The 18,746-nt window shown below is 40.6% G+C and overlaps 1 protein-coding gene across 2 annotated transcripts in view; it reads right to left on the reverse strand.

The window, feature by feature from the left end:
• Positions 1–18,746, reverse strand: part of WTIP (WT1 interacting protein) — a 69,767-nt gene that overhangs the window by 33,806 nt on the left and 17,215 nt on the right. For both annotated transcript variants that reach the window (XR_003248906.1, XM_026036516.1), the window contains exon 2: positions 9,717–9,818. Coding sequence is in view for 1 of the 2 variants with exons in the window: in XM_026036516.1 (XP_025892301.1) it covers positions 9,717–9,818 (102 nt within the window). In the remaining variant the exon portion in view is untranslated. The remainder of the gene's footprint in view (positions 1–9,716; positions 9,819–18,746) is intronic.

The following is an 18,746-nucleotide window of genomic DNA, read 5'->3' on the forward strand; positions in this document are numbered from 1 at the left end:
CAAAACAAGGCACTTAGACAGGGGCTTCCCTGTAGTAAAGTACTGGGAGCTACTCAGTAAAACCACAAAATACATCTTCTGGCATAATCAAAATCAGACAATTATATCGCAAAATTACCTACTTTTCATACAAGTACAGGGAACAGGCTCATGTAGAGCCAATCATGCCATAAAGCCAGTAATGGCAGCGTGATCAGCTCAGGCTCCTCATGCTGAGTTAAGAGCTGATGCTCTTCCCCACAAAGCCAAGAACAGTTTGGAAGTAACTGAAACTGAGTTTGGCCACTAGTGCTGATAAATCTAAGAAGTCCCAGTAGAAGTTCTGGTCAAAGGCAGGATTTTCAGGAAATGAGATATTTATGGATTTATAGTGGGGGGGACACATGACTTTCTGGCTAAGATCAGATTTACTGAGTTTCTTCCTGTGCTGTGTTTTGAGGGAGAGAGACAGAAGAATGGCAGGAGCAAAAGATTCTTCTCTAACTGGGTTATAACCAAGTGAAAATTTTCCAAGAAGTCAAAAGATGAGCGACAATATCTCTTGCTGGTAAGTAACTCTGGAGCATGACCTCCAGAAGTCAGTTTACCAGAACCAAGTTGGTCGTTTCATAACGGCAAGTTTACAAGCAAGCAGAACATTCAGCTCATGTCAAATACCAGGGGTCAGCTGAAGCACTTTCATTGGTGCTCAAGGCCAGCCCACTGCAGCTATAACTGGCCAATCCTCCAGAGGCCCGTCATTTAAATGAGAAAAATTTATGGTTGTTTATGTAGGCCTCGCGCCAAGCCCGTTTCTCTGATAAGCTTCTCTGGTGCATTCGTGTCTCACATCCGATTTACAGTCCTCTGAATACTGGAGACAGCATTCCTTGGATACTTAAAATAAATTAAAAACACAACGTTCAGCTTGGACAGAGGAATGGGAATGTTATTCATGTGGCCCAGGCACTAAGAGCTCTGGGGAGTGGTGCTGGGAAAATAGTCTTTTACAGTCTTACATTAGACTGTGTACTTAATGACATATAATCCCCAAAATGGCCCTTCACAAACTGTATATATACACATTATTTGAGCAAGTAATTATTATCAGTAGCATGCTGCAGCAGCTGTATGGCTTGCATGGCAGATACTACAAATATCCCCTCCAGCTAATGCATCTATTTATTATATTACAATAATTAATGAACACTCTAGCACTTCCATCCTAGAATCTCAAAGTTCCTTTCAAAATAGTAATGAAAACAGCAAAGCAACAACCAGGTGAGAAGACTTATTCTGGCATGGGCAAAGGCAGATATACAGAGATTCATCCAAGATTGCACAGCAAGTCTGGAGCAGACTTGGAAAGGCAGCTATGGCCTCCTGACTCACCAGGCTGGTCTACCCCTTCTTAACCACCAATCTGCTAATTCTTCCAGCTACAAATTTCTATGAAGCTTCCTAATACCCTCTCTGCCAGAAAGAAGCCTCAAAGACAGAACACCAAAAAGCCTCCATTACCATTGTAGGTTCAAACAGTGTCAAGGTCAAGGGGACAAGCTAGTTCTAGTCTGGAGAAAAAAAACTAGTTTACAATCTTTACTGAATAAGCTTCTAGTTTTCAATTGAAATTAAGAACAACAAAAAAAAATGTCCACGCAGTGGCAAAGCCAGAGCATGCACAGGCAGAGAAAAGACAGAGAACAAATCAATGGAGATGGAAAAGTGGTCTCCACAGAAGTCACATCTGAGACAAACTTAAGTCTAAGATTAACTGAAGTCTAATCTCTTCAATACAGTAGGAAAACAGGAAAAAAATAAAATCACTTTGGGGCATTCCAGAGCAATAACGGTGAGATAATATCCACATATCCAAAGGGAAATAGCAAAGAGAGGAAAGCCAGAGATTCAGATGATAAGGAAATATTCAACAGAAATAACTTGAGAGGGGAGGCCAAACACATTAGCATGGAAATGTTTGCATACATGGACGTGTATGCAAGGACCAAATTTGCTGGGATAGTCATCAGGAGAGAAATGGTTAATTGGTTATGGAAGGAAGAACTGATTTACTGAGTGTTGAAGTGGTGAAGGACAGCACTGATTAACTGGTATACGTGAAGACAAAGCTGATTTATTGTTGAGGGAACAATGATGTATATTAAATTAGAGATGTTTTCAGGGAGCTGAGACCTTCTGAGGACTGATTCTCAAATGAGCAAAGTACCATGGACATCACTCAAGCTTGCACTAACCATCTGAAAAATACATAGGGACATATAGTACCAACCTAGATCATTCAAAATGACAGGTAGCAAAAAAACAAAATAAAATGAACTAATTTAACATGTTTTCTTCTTCTCTGACCACTTTTTTTCTTTGTTTTTAGGTAAAACTTGAAATTGCAGAATCTGGAAATACGAAACAAACATCTGCTGATAATGTTAAGTGACTTGCCTGCATTCTACTCTGGATTATCTGGATTTCTTCCCCTTGGGGAGATGCATTCAACTGCAGCACAAGGCAATCTTTTCTCTTGGAGAAACTGAGATGTGTTCCAAGAAAACATTTAAATGAGGAGAGGGAGTGGAAGAAAGAGTATGAGAGAGCAGAAGGGAAAGAAAGAAAAACTATGAGACATGTGGGTTTCAAAATAAGAGAATTAAGACCTTCAGATAATAAATGCTGATAAGGAAACAGTGAGATTTTAGCAAAGCTTATTACGCTAAACAATAGATGGCATTCCAAACACAAAATTATGCAAGGAAATGATTATGTTCTTTCTGGTATTTACCAGAGTTCTTAGAAATAATAATAATAATTAATAACAATAATAATTATTATTAGAGGCCCAAACCCTGTTAAGAAGAATATATTTTTGTACTTTATATGTTTTCCATCCCCTGAAAGGATCATAGCTACTGTCAGTGATTGGTTCCACATTATGAGCAGAAACGTTGTGGGAGGAATACATCTATGGGTCAGTCAATCAACCAAGAGAAAAGTTTCCATCATTAGTTGCCAAGCAACCCTCACCAATTAAAATAACTATCAAAAGCATTTAATGCTAGAATAATTAACAGCAGAAGACAATTAATACCTTTCAGCAAAACAAAGTGAAACCACCAGCCAGCTTTTCATCATATGCCTTCTGATAATCAAAAATAGAGCATGGGAATGTTTTCCACTTCTCTCTTGGCCAGCTACCTCTCACCTACACCGCTCCCCAGGGCTCTGCCTTCAGAGCTATGAACGCTAGTTGCTAAGACCTCAAAAAATGAGAAGCACTGAATAGTAACAGCCCTAACCAAACAACTTCAAGCACATGGTTATTTTTGAGCACCTGAGATGCATGTCTGGTCTAGTCCTGGGCCCTGACTTATGAAGGGAAGATGAGTCACCCTTAAGAACGGGCCCTGTTCTATTTTTGAACAAGATTTAAAGCTATCACAGACTTGAAAACCTTTCGTGACAAGGTCTAGCAGTATCATCTTTAAAAAGAGATACAACCAATGGACTGGTCTGTTTATCTGAAGTCAAGAACAGCTGGACTAGGACTTTGCTACCACAAAAAAAAAAAAAAAAAAAGCAATACAATCAGAGAACAGACTGACAAATGTATCCTAAAGATATATTTATATGAACTTTATTTATATATATTTATATGAACTTTATATATATATATGCTAAATTCTATATGAAGGAGATTTGGGGGAACATTTGTGTCAGTCGCACTCAAGCATTTCTCATTACTCTTTCCCCATCCTTTTACATTTTTCCCTAACCTGAAATATTATCAAATTAACAGTGGATCAAGATGAAGTAAACATTTGTACACCAACAGAGGCACACTAAGGTACTTGGGGCTTTAGTAGACCTGATATCCAAGTTTGACTTTTAATTACCAGGAAACAAGATTACATTCCTTTGCTGACACTTATTCATGGATTCAGAACCTTGTACAAAGTGAACCAAAACTATCTGAGAGCAGTTGTCACCTTTACAGTATTAATGCCTCTTTTTCAAGTGAGCACTGTCCTTACAGTGAGTTTTGCATTAACAGGTAAATCTAGGATTTCAGTTACAAAAATACCTGAAACTGCTTATAGCCACGTATCTTGATAGGTGTTAAAGCTGAACACACGGAGATAAGCACGGGCTGTAACTTAGCCCCACAAAGCTGAATAACTCGGATAAAATTCAGCACTCCTGTAGCAACACTGCAAGTTATCTCAATTACAAGCCTGCATAAACAGCAGCCATTTAGCATATTCACCCTCAAAAGATTACTGCTTTGTAAATCCTTCTGTCCCTTTTCCTAACTGCACTTGCCCATCTCCAAAGCGCTTGCCTTCTCCAGTGAGTAATACCTCCAAGTAACTGCCTCAGAGTGCTGGGCTTCACTGCAGCTCCAGTTACAGCTGGAAGGCGGCAGGCGCTGAGGTGGCCGCGGAGGCAGCTCTGTGGACATGAACAGCCACGTTCCTTAGGGAAGCTCAGGGCTGGGAGCGCTGCATGGGGCCTCAGGCCATGCAATCAGGATGAAAATTTCCCCCACGCACAGCACTGAATCACCCGCCCGCCTGCCCTAAGCACCAGGTATTAATTAGCCAAGGGCTCTGGCAGGATTTGGGAGCAAAAATCCCCAAATTCCAGGCTGCTCTGGACTGACGGCATGTGGTTGGAAAGTGCACAAGGACATCAGCTACCCAATAGACTTCCACTTCAACATGCCCCTCAAAGCAATGCTGTTTAGCTCCTTGCCCTTAAATGTTCGCACTGCATCTCCCTGGTGCTCAGAGCAGTTTGCATAAAACACTGGTTGTCAGATGAACAGTCAGAGGCTGAAGCTGCAACAAGTCACCTAACACTCAGGAACTAGGCACTGAAGAGTTAAAAGTTAAACACACATATCACTGTGATTGCCAATGCTAATGCTATACGTGGACATACAATACAGAACTCAAATTTTATACTAAATTTTGTTTTATTCTACATAAATGTCACATTCCCATGGAATTTACTTTAAGGCTAAGGGGCAAGTACTGGCAATGTGCCATTTGGATGCAGTGTGACTCATACTAATCCTATAAATATGCTGTGGGGACAGAACAAATATGAATTAAAAATGAACTTTCCACTGGGAATTTAGGTATTTTAAAAACTCACCAATTGCTGATAAATATACTCTAAAGGGACACAGTTTCCTGAAGACATTCTGTGCCGCACTACCACCAAGAGCAAACAACAGTTCAACCCAGGGAACACATATGCAAAAGTGACACAAGAAACTTCTCCATACTGGCAGGGACATGACCATATTGCCTATTAATAGACATCTATGCACAGCAGCACTCCATGGCTTCAGTCAGGAGAACAGGTCCTACTAGATCCTATGGGAATGTAAAGGGAGGCTACGTCTAAACCTACAGTTCCGTTCACCAGTGCTCTGAGGGAGCAGCAGCACTGGCAGGAATCAACTGAACTGCGACACCTTGGCAAGCTGACCCGTACGTGAAACTGCACTGCCAAAATCCATGAGGATTCGTTCTCATCAATAGCTATGAGGCAAGAAATGAGCTGCATACCTTTGGGATTATGCAGTTTGCTGTAAGCTTTGGATTGATCCTGCAGTGATTTCCTGTGCTGAAACCCAGTGGCTAAAGTGCAGATTAAAGGCAAATGGAGTGCTCAAATATTTGCCTTCATGTAAAAGGGCAGAACGTGTCCCAGGTTTATGGCAAAATGCATCTCAGTTGGAGAGCCCAGACATGCAAAACACCTTGTTCTGGAAAGCTCATTTTCTGCACATCTATTGCCATCTTCAAAGTAACATAAATACAAAAATTGGTATTCCTCATTATAAAGATTTATCTTATTGCAGTTCCTGCAGTCATCGTGACTGTGACTGGAGTAAAATTTCATCCTGAAAATATATTGTGAATGGCATTATGGTTTGAGCACCATCCTGCCTTCTGAAACTTGGTAAATTACTTTCTGTAACAAGTATCAGAGATTCCATTAGTTCCTGCAGCCCGTCACCTGCACTTAGAGGTGATGACCCCATCACTGAGGTCACTAAAGTGCCAGAAATTATATTTTAATACAAAATATCTCTGTCTGCTGGGTCATTTCCCTTCCATCCGTCTCATCCCCTCTGAATTCTTGTTCTGAGAAGATCTGCTACAATTCTGAACCAATACAGTGCCAAGGTTTACCCAAAAGCTCTTGGTAATTACGAAGACAACGAACAGAGTTACCATCTTAACAAGATGCCCAAGGGAGATAGATGTCATCATTTCTTTCCTATTTATTTACTATATCCCTGAAATATTTCCTTATCTTCTTGTAGTTACACTTTCAAATAACTGTTAACACTGCAAAACAGCTCCAAGGATCTGTCCTTAAGTTCTCACACTTTCATGCTAGCAAGGATACAGTCCTCACGGAGACTCTCATTATACGTGTATTTTAGTTTTCCTCCTAAGTACAAAAACATAAACCTCTCCAGCAATCTTCTGACATACTTTAACAAGTATCAAGAAGGACAGCACTGGGAAAAGTGCTGGTATGTCCACCAAAAGGCCAAAAACGTCATTTCACCAGACAGCAGCTTTTCAACCACAGCACCCAATAAGACTGTACTGAGCACTGAAACCTAAGTGAAGCTTCAAGTGCTTAAGAGAAGATTCTTTCTTGAGGGGCATTTCCTCCTGCGGCTCTCTTCCCATTTTTCTGCATAGTTGTACTTTGACGAGTTGAAAACGCTCGCTACCAAGTACTGAAATGCAGCCCTAGGAGACTATTTTTCATCACTGCATTTCAGTCTGAGTGATCTCCAAACCACAGTATTTCCCAAATGCTTGATTTATAGATACAACTGTAGCTAGCTAAATATTGGGCACTTACCTAAAACTAATGTCTCCAGGTACCGAGTTTTCTTCTTTCATTACTGCCATTTGCTTCCTACATCTGTTATACTGAAATTGAGACTGATATCTGCTGGAGAAGAGCTTGGATCATTCTTATTATTCAAAGAGGGGTGGTGGAAAGAAGGATAAACTTTTCTTATTACTTTATTTTAGGTTTCTAAGTAGATGCAGCCAGTGCATAAGAACTGCTTTAGGCCAAGGCACCAATGCACTTCTCTACTCTCCTGCCAAAGATTCAGGGTGTCACGTCCACGTACCGCTAAGATGTGACCTCGCGCCTAACACAGGTGAATCTGTGAATGCCCTATGTACTAAATCCAGAAGTTTGGCTCAGATTAAGACATCTTCCAAAGAGACCTTTGGTCATAACTTTAAAACAAGGAGGAATGGAGAATCCACCACTTCTCTTGCTAGTTTGTTCCTATAGTTATTTATCCTCACTGTGTGCAAATTGACTTTCATTCCCCATATGAATTGTGTAGTTTCAGCCTCTAGAACAGATCTCTTGTTTGTCTCTAGTACATAAAACACCACTTTCTAACGCATTTCTGGCAATCTATTTCTAATCTATTTCCGGGCAAAAGTGTTTGAGCTCTTAGTGAAGACCTCTCTCATCCTCTTTCTTCTGACACCCAAAATACATTGGGTTTATGATAAGCTTTTCTCCAGCTTTTAGTCACCTGCTTAACTTATTTTGTACTCTCTCCAGCTTTTCCTCATTGTTTTGAATCAAAACTAGAGTGCAACATTCTGGTATACTTCTAACCAGTGCCACACTGAAGATAAAATTAACTGCCTATTCATAAACCAAAGTACGGTGAGAAGTTTGTGTTCAGTTGCTTGCACAAGATGTTCTGCAATTCACCTTTTCAGTGCCTAACATAAGAAAGACTGCAGGCCTTCCTGGGTTACACACAACTGACTTCCTTTTAACAGGATTGTATCAGAGATTGCAGACAGAAGGAAATCCAAGGGCATTTTGCTTGTAAAACCTGCTAACAGAAGACAGCTGGGCTTTCCAGCATGACAGTAATGCAATGAAATTCCACTAGCACCATGAGGTGGGGCAAGGACACGTTTTGAAAGAACATGCCTGTAGTGACCTCCTGCTAAACGCACACTGGCCACACAAGTCATTGGCGCAGTCTGAAAAGCTTGTCGTGCTTGTGAATAACTAAGTTGGAATCATATTTTGCTGTTAAAATACATTTCTAGGCCATTATACATTCTTCTGAGGAGCAGAGTGACCAGTATACAGACCTTTGTGGTAACAAACCTGCATCCTGACTAAAAAAAATAAATCAGTCCCCACAGAGGAAGCTGTAATTCACCCATGCAATTAGCCAGGGTTAAATGTTGGCAATGAGTGGATAGATACTATCCGATATCATAATCTGTAATCCCCTGCTAACCAGGATGCTGGAGCATTTCATTTGTTCTGGCAGCCAAGAAAATGCTGCTCATTCATCATCAGATTTGAGCACAGTCATGATAATGTCCCCATAAGATTTGAGACAAGTTTATTCTAGAGCCTGATAATGGTTCAGAGTGATTTATAATGGTTATTAATTCTATATTCAGGTTGTAGGTTTCTTTCACCCAATATTTATCTATGTGTACAAACCTCAAGAGAAAAAAAATCCATTTCTCTCACAAGTGAATTTTACAATGGGCTTTTCATTAGAAAGTTACCTGGTTCTCCATCAATAATCTTTTACTCTTTTTCTAATCTTTATTTAATCCCTTTTATAAACAATACAGCCTCAGCAAATTCTGCTGAGGGTAAACCTTTCACTGTGTGTGTTTATCACAGCAAGATTCTCAACATCTAGGCCAGTATTTTCATATATTAGGAACCTAAATCCACATGCATATCAATAAAAGTTATATGACTTCTGAAAATAAGCTTTGATAGTTGCCTTCAATTTGGTGGGAATTTGTGAACCCTCCGAATTTACAGGCAGGACACCTAGGTTTCCAACTTCAGTTCTAAATGTCTAACTTACTGAAAACATTTCCTAAAGTCCTGCCTTGAATTTTCCAAGCCCAATGTTTTCCCTGGCAAAGCCATGATTTCTCCCAAATCACACAGAGAATACATCACTTTTACACACATCAGATTTAAAACAGAAATTGAAGCAGGTCCCAAGAGCAGCAAGCAAATGCCAGTGATTTACCTACACAGTTTTCCTCTACAAAAATAAGATATTGCAATTCTTTAAGATGTTTTGACTTGCAGTTTCTACTTGTTCTTATCATATCCAAACATAAACAATTTTTGACCACTATGTGTACACAGAAATGTCAAACATATTTGCAGGACTGGACTTGCATGTGTGCATAGAAAGTGCTTCTGACTGCAAAAATTTTATAGTTTTTCTGTAAAAATGATAAATGTACATTACAGTTCCATAAACGTAAGTGAATTTAAATATGCAGTGCTTATAAAGGCCAAGTTGAAGCCATTTTGACAATACAGCCCTTAAAACAACCAAATACTACTACAGTTCCATAAATGTAAGTGAATTTAAATATGCAGTGCTTATACAGGCCAAGTTGAAGCCATTTTGACAATACAGCCCTTAAAACAACCAAATACTACTTTTCTGGACTGTTGCTTAAGAAAACACCATTGAACACTTACAGATGGCAAATAAAAAGTAACTTCTGAGGCTGGAGCCTCACATGGGAATTTTGCCTTAGGAAAACAGCAAAATGAAGTCTCACCCTGCCCACTAGATGCTAAAGGAATATATATGTTACAGAAGGAAGTCACTTAACCAGGCTGTGGTAGATCTCACTTACCACAAGAGCAGCACGTGAAGCAGTTGGTGTGATAGAGATTGCCCATTGCTTGGCAAGCCTGGCTCGCTCCATACACCCCTTTTCCACATTTTATACAGATACCTAGAAGGAAGAAAGAAGCAGAACGTTAGAATCTCCTGCAACCCCTAAAAACAGCTCCCGGCCACTAAGTCTCAACCCTGTAATGAAGCTACTTACGTGCTGTTTGAATCCTGTTACTACAAACGGCTTAGCACTAATTGTTAGTACCAACAAAACTCTTAATACATTGAGAAAACAGAAACCCAATAACTACAAAATCAGGTCTTCCAGAGTACTACAGGCCTTCCAGAGTACATATAGAAAAATGCACAGAAAATACAACTGCTTTGAGGAAAATCAGCATATTATAACTGGCAGAAAATTTATAAGCAGAAGAAAGCAAGCTAAATATTTCATGTCTCAGTTTGTTTTTGTTTGATTTTTCATCCTAGTTTGATTTTACATTCCTAGTATGTGAATTATGATTAACTGCCACACCATAGAGAAAGAAATGCTATTTGTTTCTGACAGGTAATTGTAAGGACGTTGGTAAAGCTGACAAAAAAAGCAATATTCAGTAATACTGCTGAGATTTTGCTTGGACTTTCAATGAGAAAACAGCTGTAGACAACACGACACCCACAAACCTCTCTGGCCTGCAAGTGTTCAAGATATATTCTAGAACTCATTTCTGAAAACAATATGCACCAGTATTCATACAGTCATCTCTATGTGCTGTGTAGTTTGATCAGTTTAAACGTGATATTCTCACTTTAACGTCATCAATGTCCCAAGTTAAACTGTGTTACCAGCTAGATACCAGGTATTTCCAACAGTTCACTGCAAACAAAATATTCAGAAAATGTTGGTCATTAGACAAGTTCTGATAGAAGAAATTGGAATTTCAGAATATTTGTTACCTTATTCAAGGTTCCTGAAATGTTATGTCTATTTATTTGTTTGTAACCAAAGGTTATGAAAAAAAAAGTCCTGATATTTGCCATGAGTTAATGGTTAATTGTTGATGAAAGATAGTTACTGATTACTGCGGACATTCTGATCTGAAAATGCAGCCAGCTCAGCCAGCTCGTGCCACAGCAGCTCCCAGCAGAATCACTGTCAGTACAACAAGAACAACCTATAAAGCTGCTTTCTGCCTCATTACATGCTATGAGATCCAAAGCAGCCATGGTCCCTTGTGGCTCTGAGAGCAGACGGGTTGCCCATACAATGCCTGAACACAGTATTCACTTTTGGAATGAGCAGTCTGTTACTTTAGCCCAAAGCCTTGGTATTTCAATTTATTTTGGTAGTAGAGCTAGAAGAGAGTCCTTTTAGAGTTCCCCAGCTATCAGCACCCCTTTTTGCCCATCTTTCCATGCCATCTGTGCATGCAGGACTGATGACTATTGATAGCTGAACTGGGAGGTTACATCAAACGAGCCACATTTTCCCATTTCTGTTCAGTTCACTCCAAGGATAGCAGAAATCCACAGCCTAGGATTTTCTGACATTTTTCTCTATCAAGTCTCATGAACAAATCTAATACTTCAGCAGAAGTTACTGCCTGATTTCTTTGCCCATCACTTCACTGGACTACCAGAAGCAAAAGAAGGATTTACTGTGGATGTTACAGTTGCACAGGGCTCTCCAGCAAGTGATTCATTATGAGCAGCTGTCAGTTTGTTAACTTATTTTCTCTAAAAGACTGGTCATTAACTCCAGGAATGAATGACCACACAGATAATTAGCATTCTAAAAAGGCATATATATAATTTCAGAAGTGTATTTTGGAAAGCATACATACAGCTGTGGTGCAAGTATAGTGTGAGCTCATAACTGCCTAGAAAAAGCACTGCCTACAGTCAGAGCGCAGGCTGCACACCGCGAGCTTGTGAAAGCTTTGGCATAGCAGCTACATTGCCTTTTTTTTTTTTTTTTTTTCCAGATTTAATTCCAATTCTTGTTAAATTGCCTATGAAGAATGTTCTGTTACAGAGAAACCATGTCTCATTTATGACAACTCACTCCAAGACTTTTCCAGTCTTTATACAATACTTTGCCTCTCCCAACACCTCAATTCAAGATAGCTTATTGATATCTTGACAGCATCTTCTGCAGGTACAGCAGTTTCTTGACAGCTAAGTGAAACAGAATGAGGTCCATTAGGTTCTAGCCTCACCAATCCTTTGCAGAAGCAAAGGATTTAGTCTAATTTACTGAAGTAGTTGTCTTTTCTCACAGCCCCACTAAGAGGTAAGCAGGTGCACAGCCTTCTTCTGCAGCCCTCCCTCAGGAAACAAGTATCATTGAGTATTTAGCTCTCGTCTTTGGGCTGCTCCCTACTGAGAGTGGTGCAAAGTGGCCCCAGCAGCAGTGAAGATTCAGGCTGTTGGTCTCAAAGAGAGCTTGTAAACAGACAATATATACATACACCACTGAGTAGCATTGTCAAGATGCTGATTTAAGCAGTGGGAAAAACAGCACCAAATTGTTATCAGCTCAACCAATATTTTTCATGTATTCAATAATTTTTATCCAGACTCAAGAGACAAAAGGAAATACAGTATAGCAAGCCAAGGTACCAACAAAAACCTAGGAAAGACATTAAAGCTATATGATTTTTGCTCAATTTGTCCTAGAGCAGCCTATGTGTTAGAAGAAGTTCACATGGGGACCTCAGCATCCAACTACAGATTGTTCTTTACCTTGGCAAGCCTTCCCAATACTCTTTTGACCATGCAGATGCAGGCTGCAGAGTAGTACTTTGTACTGACTGCTCTGAGTACCTCAGACCTACAAAGGCAGTAGGTTAAATGGCACATGTGCTAGGACAGTGCCAGCACCCTGCTCTCAGCAAGGCATTTCAAGGGCTAGCAGAAGTATTTTGGTCATCCTCTGACAGACATGAAGCAGCCCAAGCCTGGTGCCACCTTCACTTAACCTGAAGTCAATAGCTTAGCACAAATACAAGGCAACAATATGATCTCTGCAACAAGAAGTAGTTGTATGAAGGACAAGGCGAATCTGGTTACCTCACTCCAGTTCGACAGCATGCTGCACACCAAACATGAGCCACAGCTTTACTGTCCTACCGTCACACCACATCTCCCTCGGGTAACAGCTGTGTGCTGGTGCAGTAGGAAACAATCGTGCCCTGTTGTTAGGGCACAGCTAGAATTAAGAGCTAACCCAGGGCACAGATGAATCCCCGCCTCTGTGCTTTAAAAAGGATATTACTACTACCTTTAAAAGATTTTCTCAAGAGGTGGAGTAAATGCAGAGGCATCACCACTGCACTGAGCTATGAGTAAACTTTTTACAGTCATTACTAAAATTTATCGAGATTGCCCCTACCAATGCCTTTTTCATGACGGAAAGAGGGTAAACATCCCAGCAATAAGCTACATAAACCTTGGAGATATTTGTGGACTAACTTGAAAGGCTCCCCACTAGTACTATTCCTGCCTCTTACAGGAGATTTTACTTAACTAGTTTACAGGAGAGGTGTGTGTGCAGAATTTTATGAGAAAACTGAAGTTGGGGATGAATTTGCATTCACTTCCCATTGCCCAGAAGCCTAAGCCAGCTCTGTGTTCTAACTCCAGCTTCTGGAAACGTTTTGAACGCTTCCACTCAGCGTATTGCTTAACAAGGCTGAGACTTGTGTCGACAAAGCTGCTGGGAGAGGTCATGGCCATGAAGAGAGTTGCTGGGACTAGTTCCAGGAAGAGCTTTTCTTATCAGGACACAGGAGTTGAACTTTACATTCATGAGGGAATCGGTCTAACCAGCAGATCAGCAAGGCTCGTCCTTAGCTTATTCTAACTTGCTTTGTTAAATACAAGGGGTGCTCTGCTTTGTTGGAACCTTTCCATGGTTTCAAATGTAGATACAGTAACGATGATGGTTGAGAGCTTTGAAAGCTACAAGGCTGTCTCTGAAACATCACCCTCCCTGACCCTTCATTTTAGCAGCTACAAGCCCAGAGAACATCCAGGCTGGTGCATTAAACCGTGACAGCTATAGGTCAACACAGCAGAGTAGATGATGTCATGGGAGACGGTATCAGTTCTGATTAGCAGCTGTTGGAAACTGGAAGGTTTTTGTTAAAGGAGATCCATGCAATGATACAAGTGAAAGCCTGAAGCTAGTGCAGCAAATGCCTATTGCTTCAATACAGTATGTGAAATTACTGCATTGAACCATGAAATTACTGACACTATGTAGGCAGCGTTCTCTGCCTCGGCCGCAGCCTCTGCAGAGCTGCCTTCTGGGCTGATATCTGAACCCCTGCACAAGGAGCATCACAGGCCCGCTGTTCTATGCGATGTTTCAGTTACACTGATGCTTTGTTCACGGATATTCACTTTTCTACTTCTTGATCTAGTGCATAGCAGTTACGGGATGATTCACACCTCTCATGTAGCTTTTAGAAAAAATTCTTTTGCCACCATGACAATAAACTGAGAAGACCAAGTAGTTCTTGTGAGCTCCTCTATCATCTGTGATACTTTGAGTTGTTTTGCCTATGATTCAGAGCTCGACTGCTGTGTCCGCACTGACAACTACAACTATGAATGGGAGGAGAGGGAACTATGAAAGAGGGGGTACAACAGAGGAAAGTCCTTTTCCTACTTCTAAAATCACTTTGGCATTTTTGAGATTATCAAAGCAAGGAGGCCTGTATAGCTCAGGATAAAGGAGAACATCACTGGAAATCAATCATTCTTAGAGAGAAAGTTACATGAGAATAAAACTCCTTCCTCATCCTCCTCACACTCTGCTCCTGGCGCTTGGATGTCTCACTAAGGCTGTGAACACCTTACAGCTCCCTTGATGCTGACTAGGGGCGTACCCTTTGTCATCTCCCTCCTGTTTTTTGCCACCACCCTCTGACCAGGGGCCCCAACCTCTAATACCCCCAAGGTTGCCCCCTCAAATCTGCCAGCAGATCATGCAGACCTTTCAATTTAAACTGCTTAACAGCTTGGTTCATTTGCCAAGAACACACAGATAGTTCAGCCTAGTTGTGGAAGGGTGGTCATTTCTAGAATAGTTCTTTACAATGTGTACTCCAATACAAAAGGTAACAGAAGAAAATGAGAGTTCACCGATGACAGAAGGAATTTCACCAAAAGCTTCAGATTGCAAATGCACTCACACGTTAATTAGCACTGATACTGTAATTACACTAATTCTTTAATTTATACAAGTTCATTTGGCTGCTTGCACCAACTAGAAAACATCTGAACCCAGAGTTGAGACAGCTGTCCATGCCACTACTTTAGATTTAGGCTGGCATAAAGGTCAAAATATGGATCTGTTATGTTTTTTTTTTCTGTGAACATATCGAAACAATGTTATTAGTAAATAATAAATTATCTTAAGCTCATATTTTCATCACCTTTCCTTTGCATTGTTACAGCTTTATAGCAGAATATTTATGCTAGCCAGGACCTCTACTAGACTAGTTCCTTTTTCCAATTCTGACTTCCTTAGTTATCTTTAACAACCTGTTTAATAATTTCTTTGTCTTGGTTCCTTTATACAGAAAATGAGAGCTACTGATTCCTGTGCAAAGTATTCACAGAAAACACTGAGATAAAAGGAAAAAAGACAGAACCAATTCACATACATATATGAAAATCTGTGCAACAGAGACCAATATTGAAAGCACTAACAATGCAGCCTAAACACCTTGAATTAAAGGGCATGTCAGATCTAAAAATGTCAGCTACATATGTCAAGATGGAGGAACTTTTCATTACATTCTTCTGACATTGAATCTATGAGTCACCACCTAATATATGGACGAAAAAGATCGTATATTACAGCTCCCTTACTTGATGTACTTAAAATGGGTTCATGACTGAACAGGGAGTCTAGTCTAAAAGTTTCCAGGTGCACTTTCCTGTTTTCTTAGATAACGGGCTATTTCCAGAGGACCATGACATTCTGAAAAAGGCATGACATGACGTAACCACAGTTGGGCATGAATTCAGCAGATCCTTCCACAAGTGCTACCCAAGCAACACAGATCTACAACAGACCAGTACTGCTAACACCTACTCCGCAAAGGTGCCACTGTTACTGGCTCGCTAATTAAGAGGTTCTGTATTATTTATGGAAATATAAATAGACTTGTCTAAATGAAAGTGTGCAGGTAGTATATACCAAGCTATTTAGAAAGACTGAACTATTCACTTAAAGGAAGCTGGAAATGCCCTAAAAAATCCTGTCACTTGAATGCTCTAAGCAGGTTGAGTCACAGTGAGTAAAGTGATTCAAGGATGTTTTCAGAACAGGAGAATGAATACATCTTCCTTTAAGGATATCCTGAAAGAAGGACAAGTTCACAAAGCCATTTGCCAAAGGTTTCTCTGCCCTTCAGCTCATGAAAGACATCAACTGTCCACTACGGTGAGAAGCTCAATCTTCTCTACAGTGGTAGGACCAAACCAGCGAGGCACTTGGCTCTAGTAAAAAGAGTTAAACTTCTCTCTTTCAGTAGGACAGAAACTCACACACAATAAGAAAAGTTTGTCCCGATCCAGAAAGATTAAAACTCTCAGGACAGTTAGTCAAATATAGCACTAACAATATGTAAACAGGATATTCCAATCTTGCCCAGGCCCTCCTCAGGAAACAGTAATGCTAAACGCTATATATGCAGGATCATTTCCTTCCTATGTATAGAAGGACAAACAGACAGAAAGACTTTAACTCACAGCTAACTGCCACGGCATAACAAGGCCCCTACAGATCCAGATAGCCCTGGGTGTTTGACTGTTCTGAAAGGCAGACAGACAAGCAGTGGTTGCTTTGTGTTGTTGTCATATTTGGTGGACAACTCTGAGCTCTGCACAGTTGTGAAAATACCCGAGCTCAATTTTCATCTCCATTGACTCGCTCTCCAAGGCAGCTGTGGCCAGATAGCTCTCTTGAGACCCTTAGAAAAAGGGGTCTAAGACCTCTTTTCCTTCAACAGTGACCCTTTCACTGACTGGCAGCTGTAGTGCAGTAGATAAGGCCACGCTCCAGTGACAGAATAAATCCAGCTTTACAACTCTTACTACCATATTAAAAAGATGACAAACAACTTGAAGAACTGACGTTAACTTTGCATTGGCAGGATTCCTGTGAGATCAGCTACCATCTGCCCGAGCTGCTTTGATTATTGTTGGATCAGGTACTGTCTGTCCTCCTGCACTGGCACAAGTTCCCTAGTACATTGTCTGACAAATTGATCAGAAATGTGAATATGTATTTGATCTACATCCAATTAGTATTGCTGAAGGACTTAAGAATGCACAAATAGATCAGGATCATCCTTTTGCCCCGGTTTGTCCTCAGTTCCAACTCACATTGATGCAAAACGGGAGCAGAAACACTACAAAGTGAGAAAAAGTAGAGTCTGTTTTCACCAATAAAAACAGTGGCAAATAGACAAGGCTGCAATACTTAAGGTTGTGTGGTCTCTGTTCACCTGCATATCCACTTAGCCACCAACCGTTTCCTGGCTTGTGATAAATTGGCACCCAGAGTTAGAAGCCTGAATGCCAAGAAATACACCTGCTTTCTGCTGCCAGCCTTTTATATGTGCAGGGACTGACTGATGTTAGAGGGTTTGGCACCTCCACAAAAATGGGACAGGGGAAATAAAACCCCTCAAGACCTGTGAGCCATTGCTCACCGAGTCATCTCAGAAAGGACCTACCAAAAGGAATACCCCAAGTATAATGGGATTTTGGCATCATCTGCTACTTTTACAACCTACCTATTGCACCTGCAGCCAAACCCTCGGCCCATAACCTCTACAGAAAACCTGAAATCACTTGTCCCAAGTGCTAAGTTACTCCTGTTAAGGAACACGTGTCTTGCGATGAGCTGGCACAGAGAAACAAACAGGGAAATAGACTTAGGTCTTGCTGGCTAATGTTGAAGCCTATTTGCTTAAGGAGAAAAAGGATTTATCTTTAGAGACTATCACTTTGTGTAGCTGCAACTGACAGCCTTAATGACTAATGAATCCTTCGCCTTCACAAACAGACACTGGAGGCTGCCAAGTCGCGCTCAGCGCTGAGCCCCAGCCGCACATCGCGGCGGGCTCCTTTCCAGACAAGCAGCTGGCGCTCGCCACATCCTTCCTGCTCGCTGTCTCCATGCCCAGACAGCCAAAGGGTCCTCTTTTTAAGCTGGATTCTGAAATGTGCTTGCCATTTCTGTTAGAGGTACATGCCAGGCAAGTTGAACTGGTAAACAAGTGGTGAGAATCTCTCCTCTTCCAGTCCTAACTCCTTCTGACCATACTCTTTCCCAGGTAGCTCTTATTTCAGTGAGGAATTCATCAGCTCCACTCAGTCACCAGATAGGAAAAAAAGATGCAGCTAAATTCATAGCAAGGTGTTCAAAAATACTCCTAGACCATCATGGAGTAAATGGCTGGGAAGATTATTCATTGGAAATCCTTCTGCAAGCCACAAGAAATTCTCAAAAACTATAAAACTGGGGAGAGCGTGAATAGACAGAAAAGACTGGAGGGCTAGGAAGGTAATTTTCCACTGTGTTAGTTACCATAAACATCATCTTCAAATAAATGTGATTTCACGTAATTTATCATCCAAACCTGCCTTTGGTTTGGAAAGATTACCTAACATGGTGAAATATTAGTTAAAATTTATGTCTTAAAGGAATAGCTAAAAAACAGAAACAAGAATTCCTCCAGTAATTATAAAGTCAACATTTAATTGATATGAGAAGCTTTTATTCACAACAGTTAAAAGGAGCATTCATTCCATTTTACATCATCCCCTGAATATTATGTCTTGACGCAATTTTCAACGGCAGGTGAAGTCACCAAAAACTGGAAACTGTGAATAATTTTCCTCTATCTGGTTTTAATTAAAATACTCGGCAAAATACAAGTGACAGCGATAACCTTTTCTACCTCATTTGTGCTGTTCATCTTTACAGAGCATGGATGGAAAACCTCATGCTGTGGTAGTG

The sequence above is a fragment of the Nothoprocta perdicaria genome, unplaced genomic scaffold (assembly GCF_003342845.1).
Source record: "Nothoprocta perdicaria isolate Ctin4 unplaced genomic scaffold, notPer1 scaffold_18, whole genome shotgun sequence".
Lineage (NCBI taxonomy): Eukaryota > Metazoa > Chordata > Aves > Tinamiformes > Tinamidae > Nothoprocta > Nothoprocta perdicaria.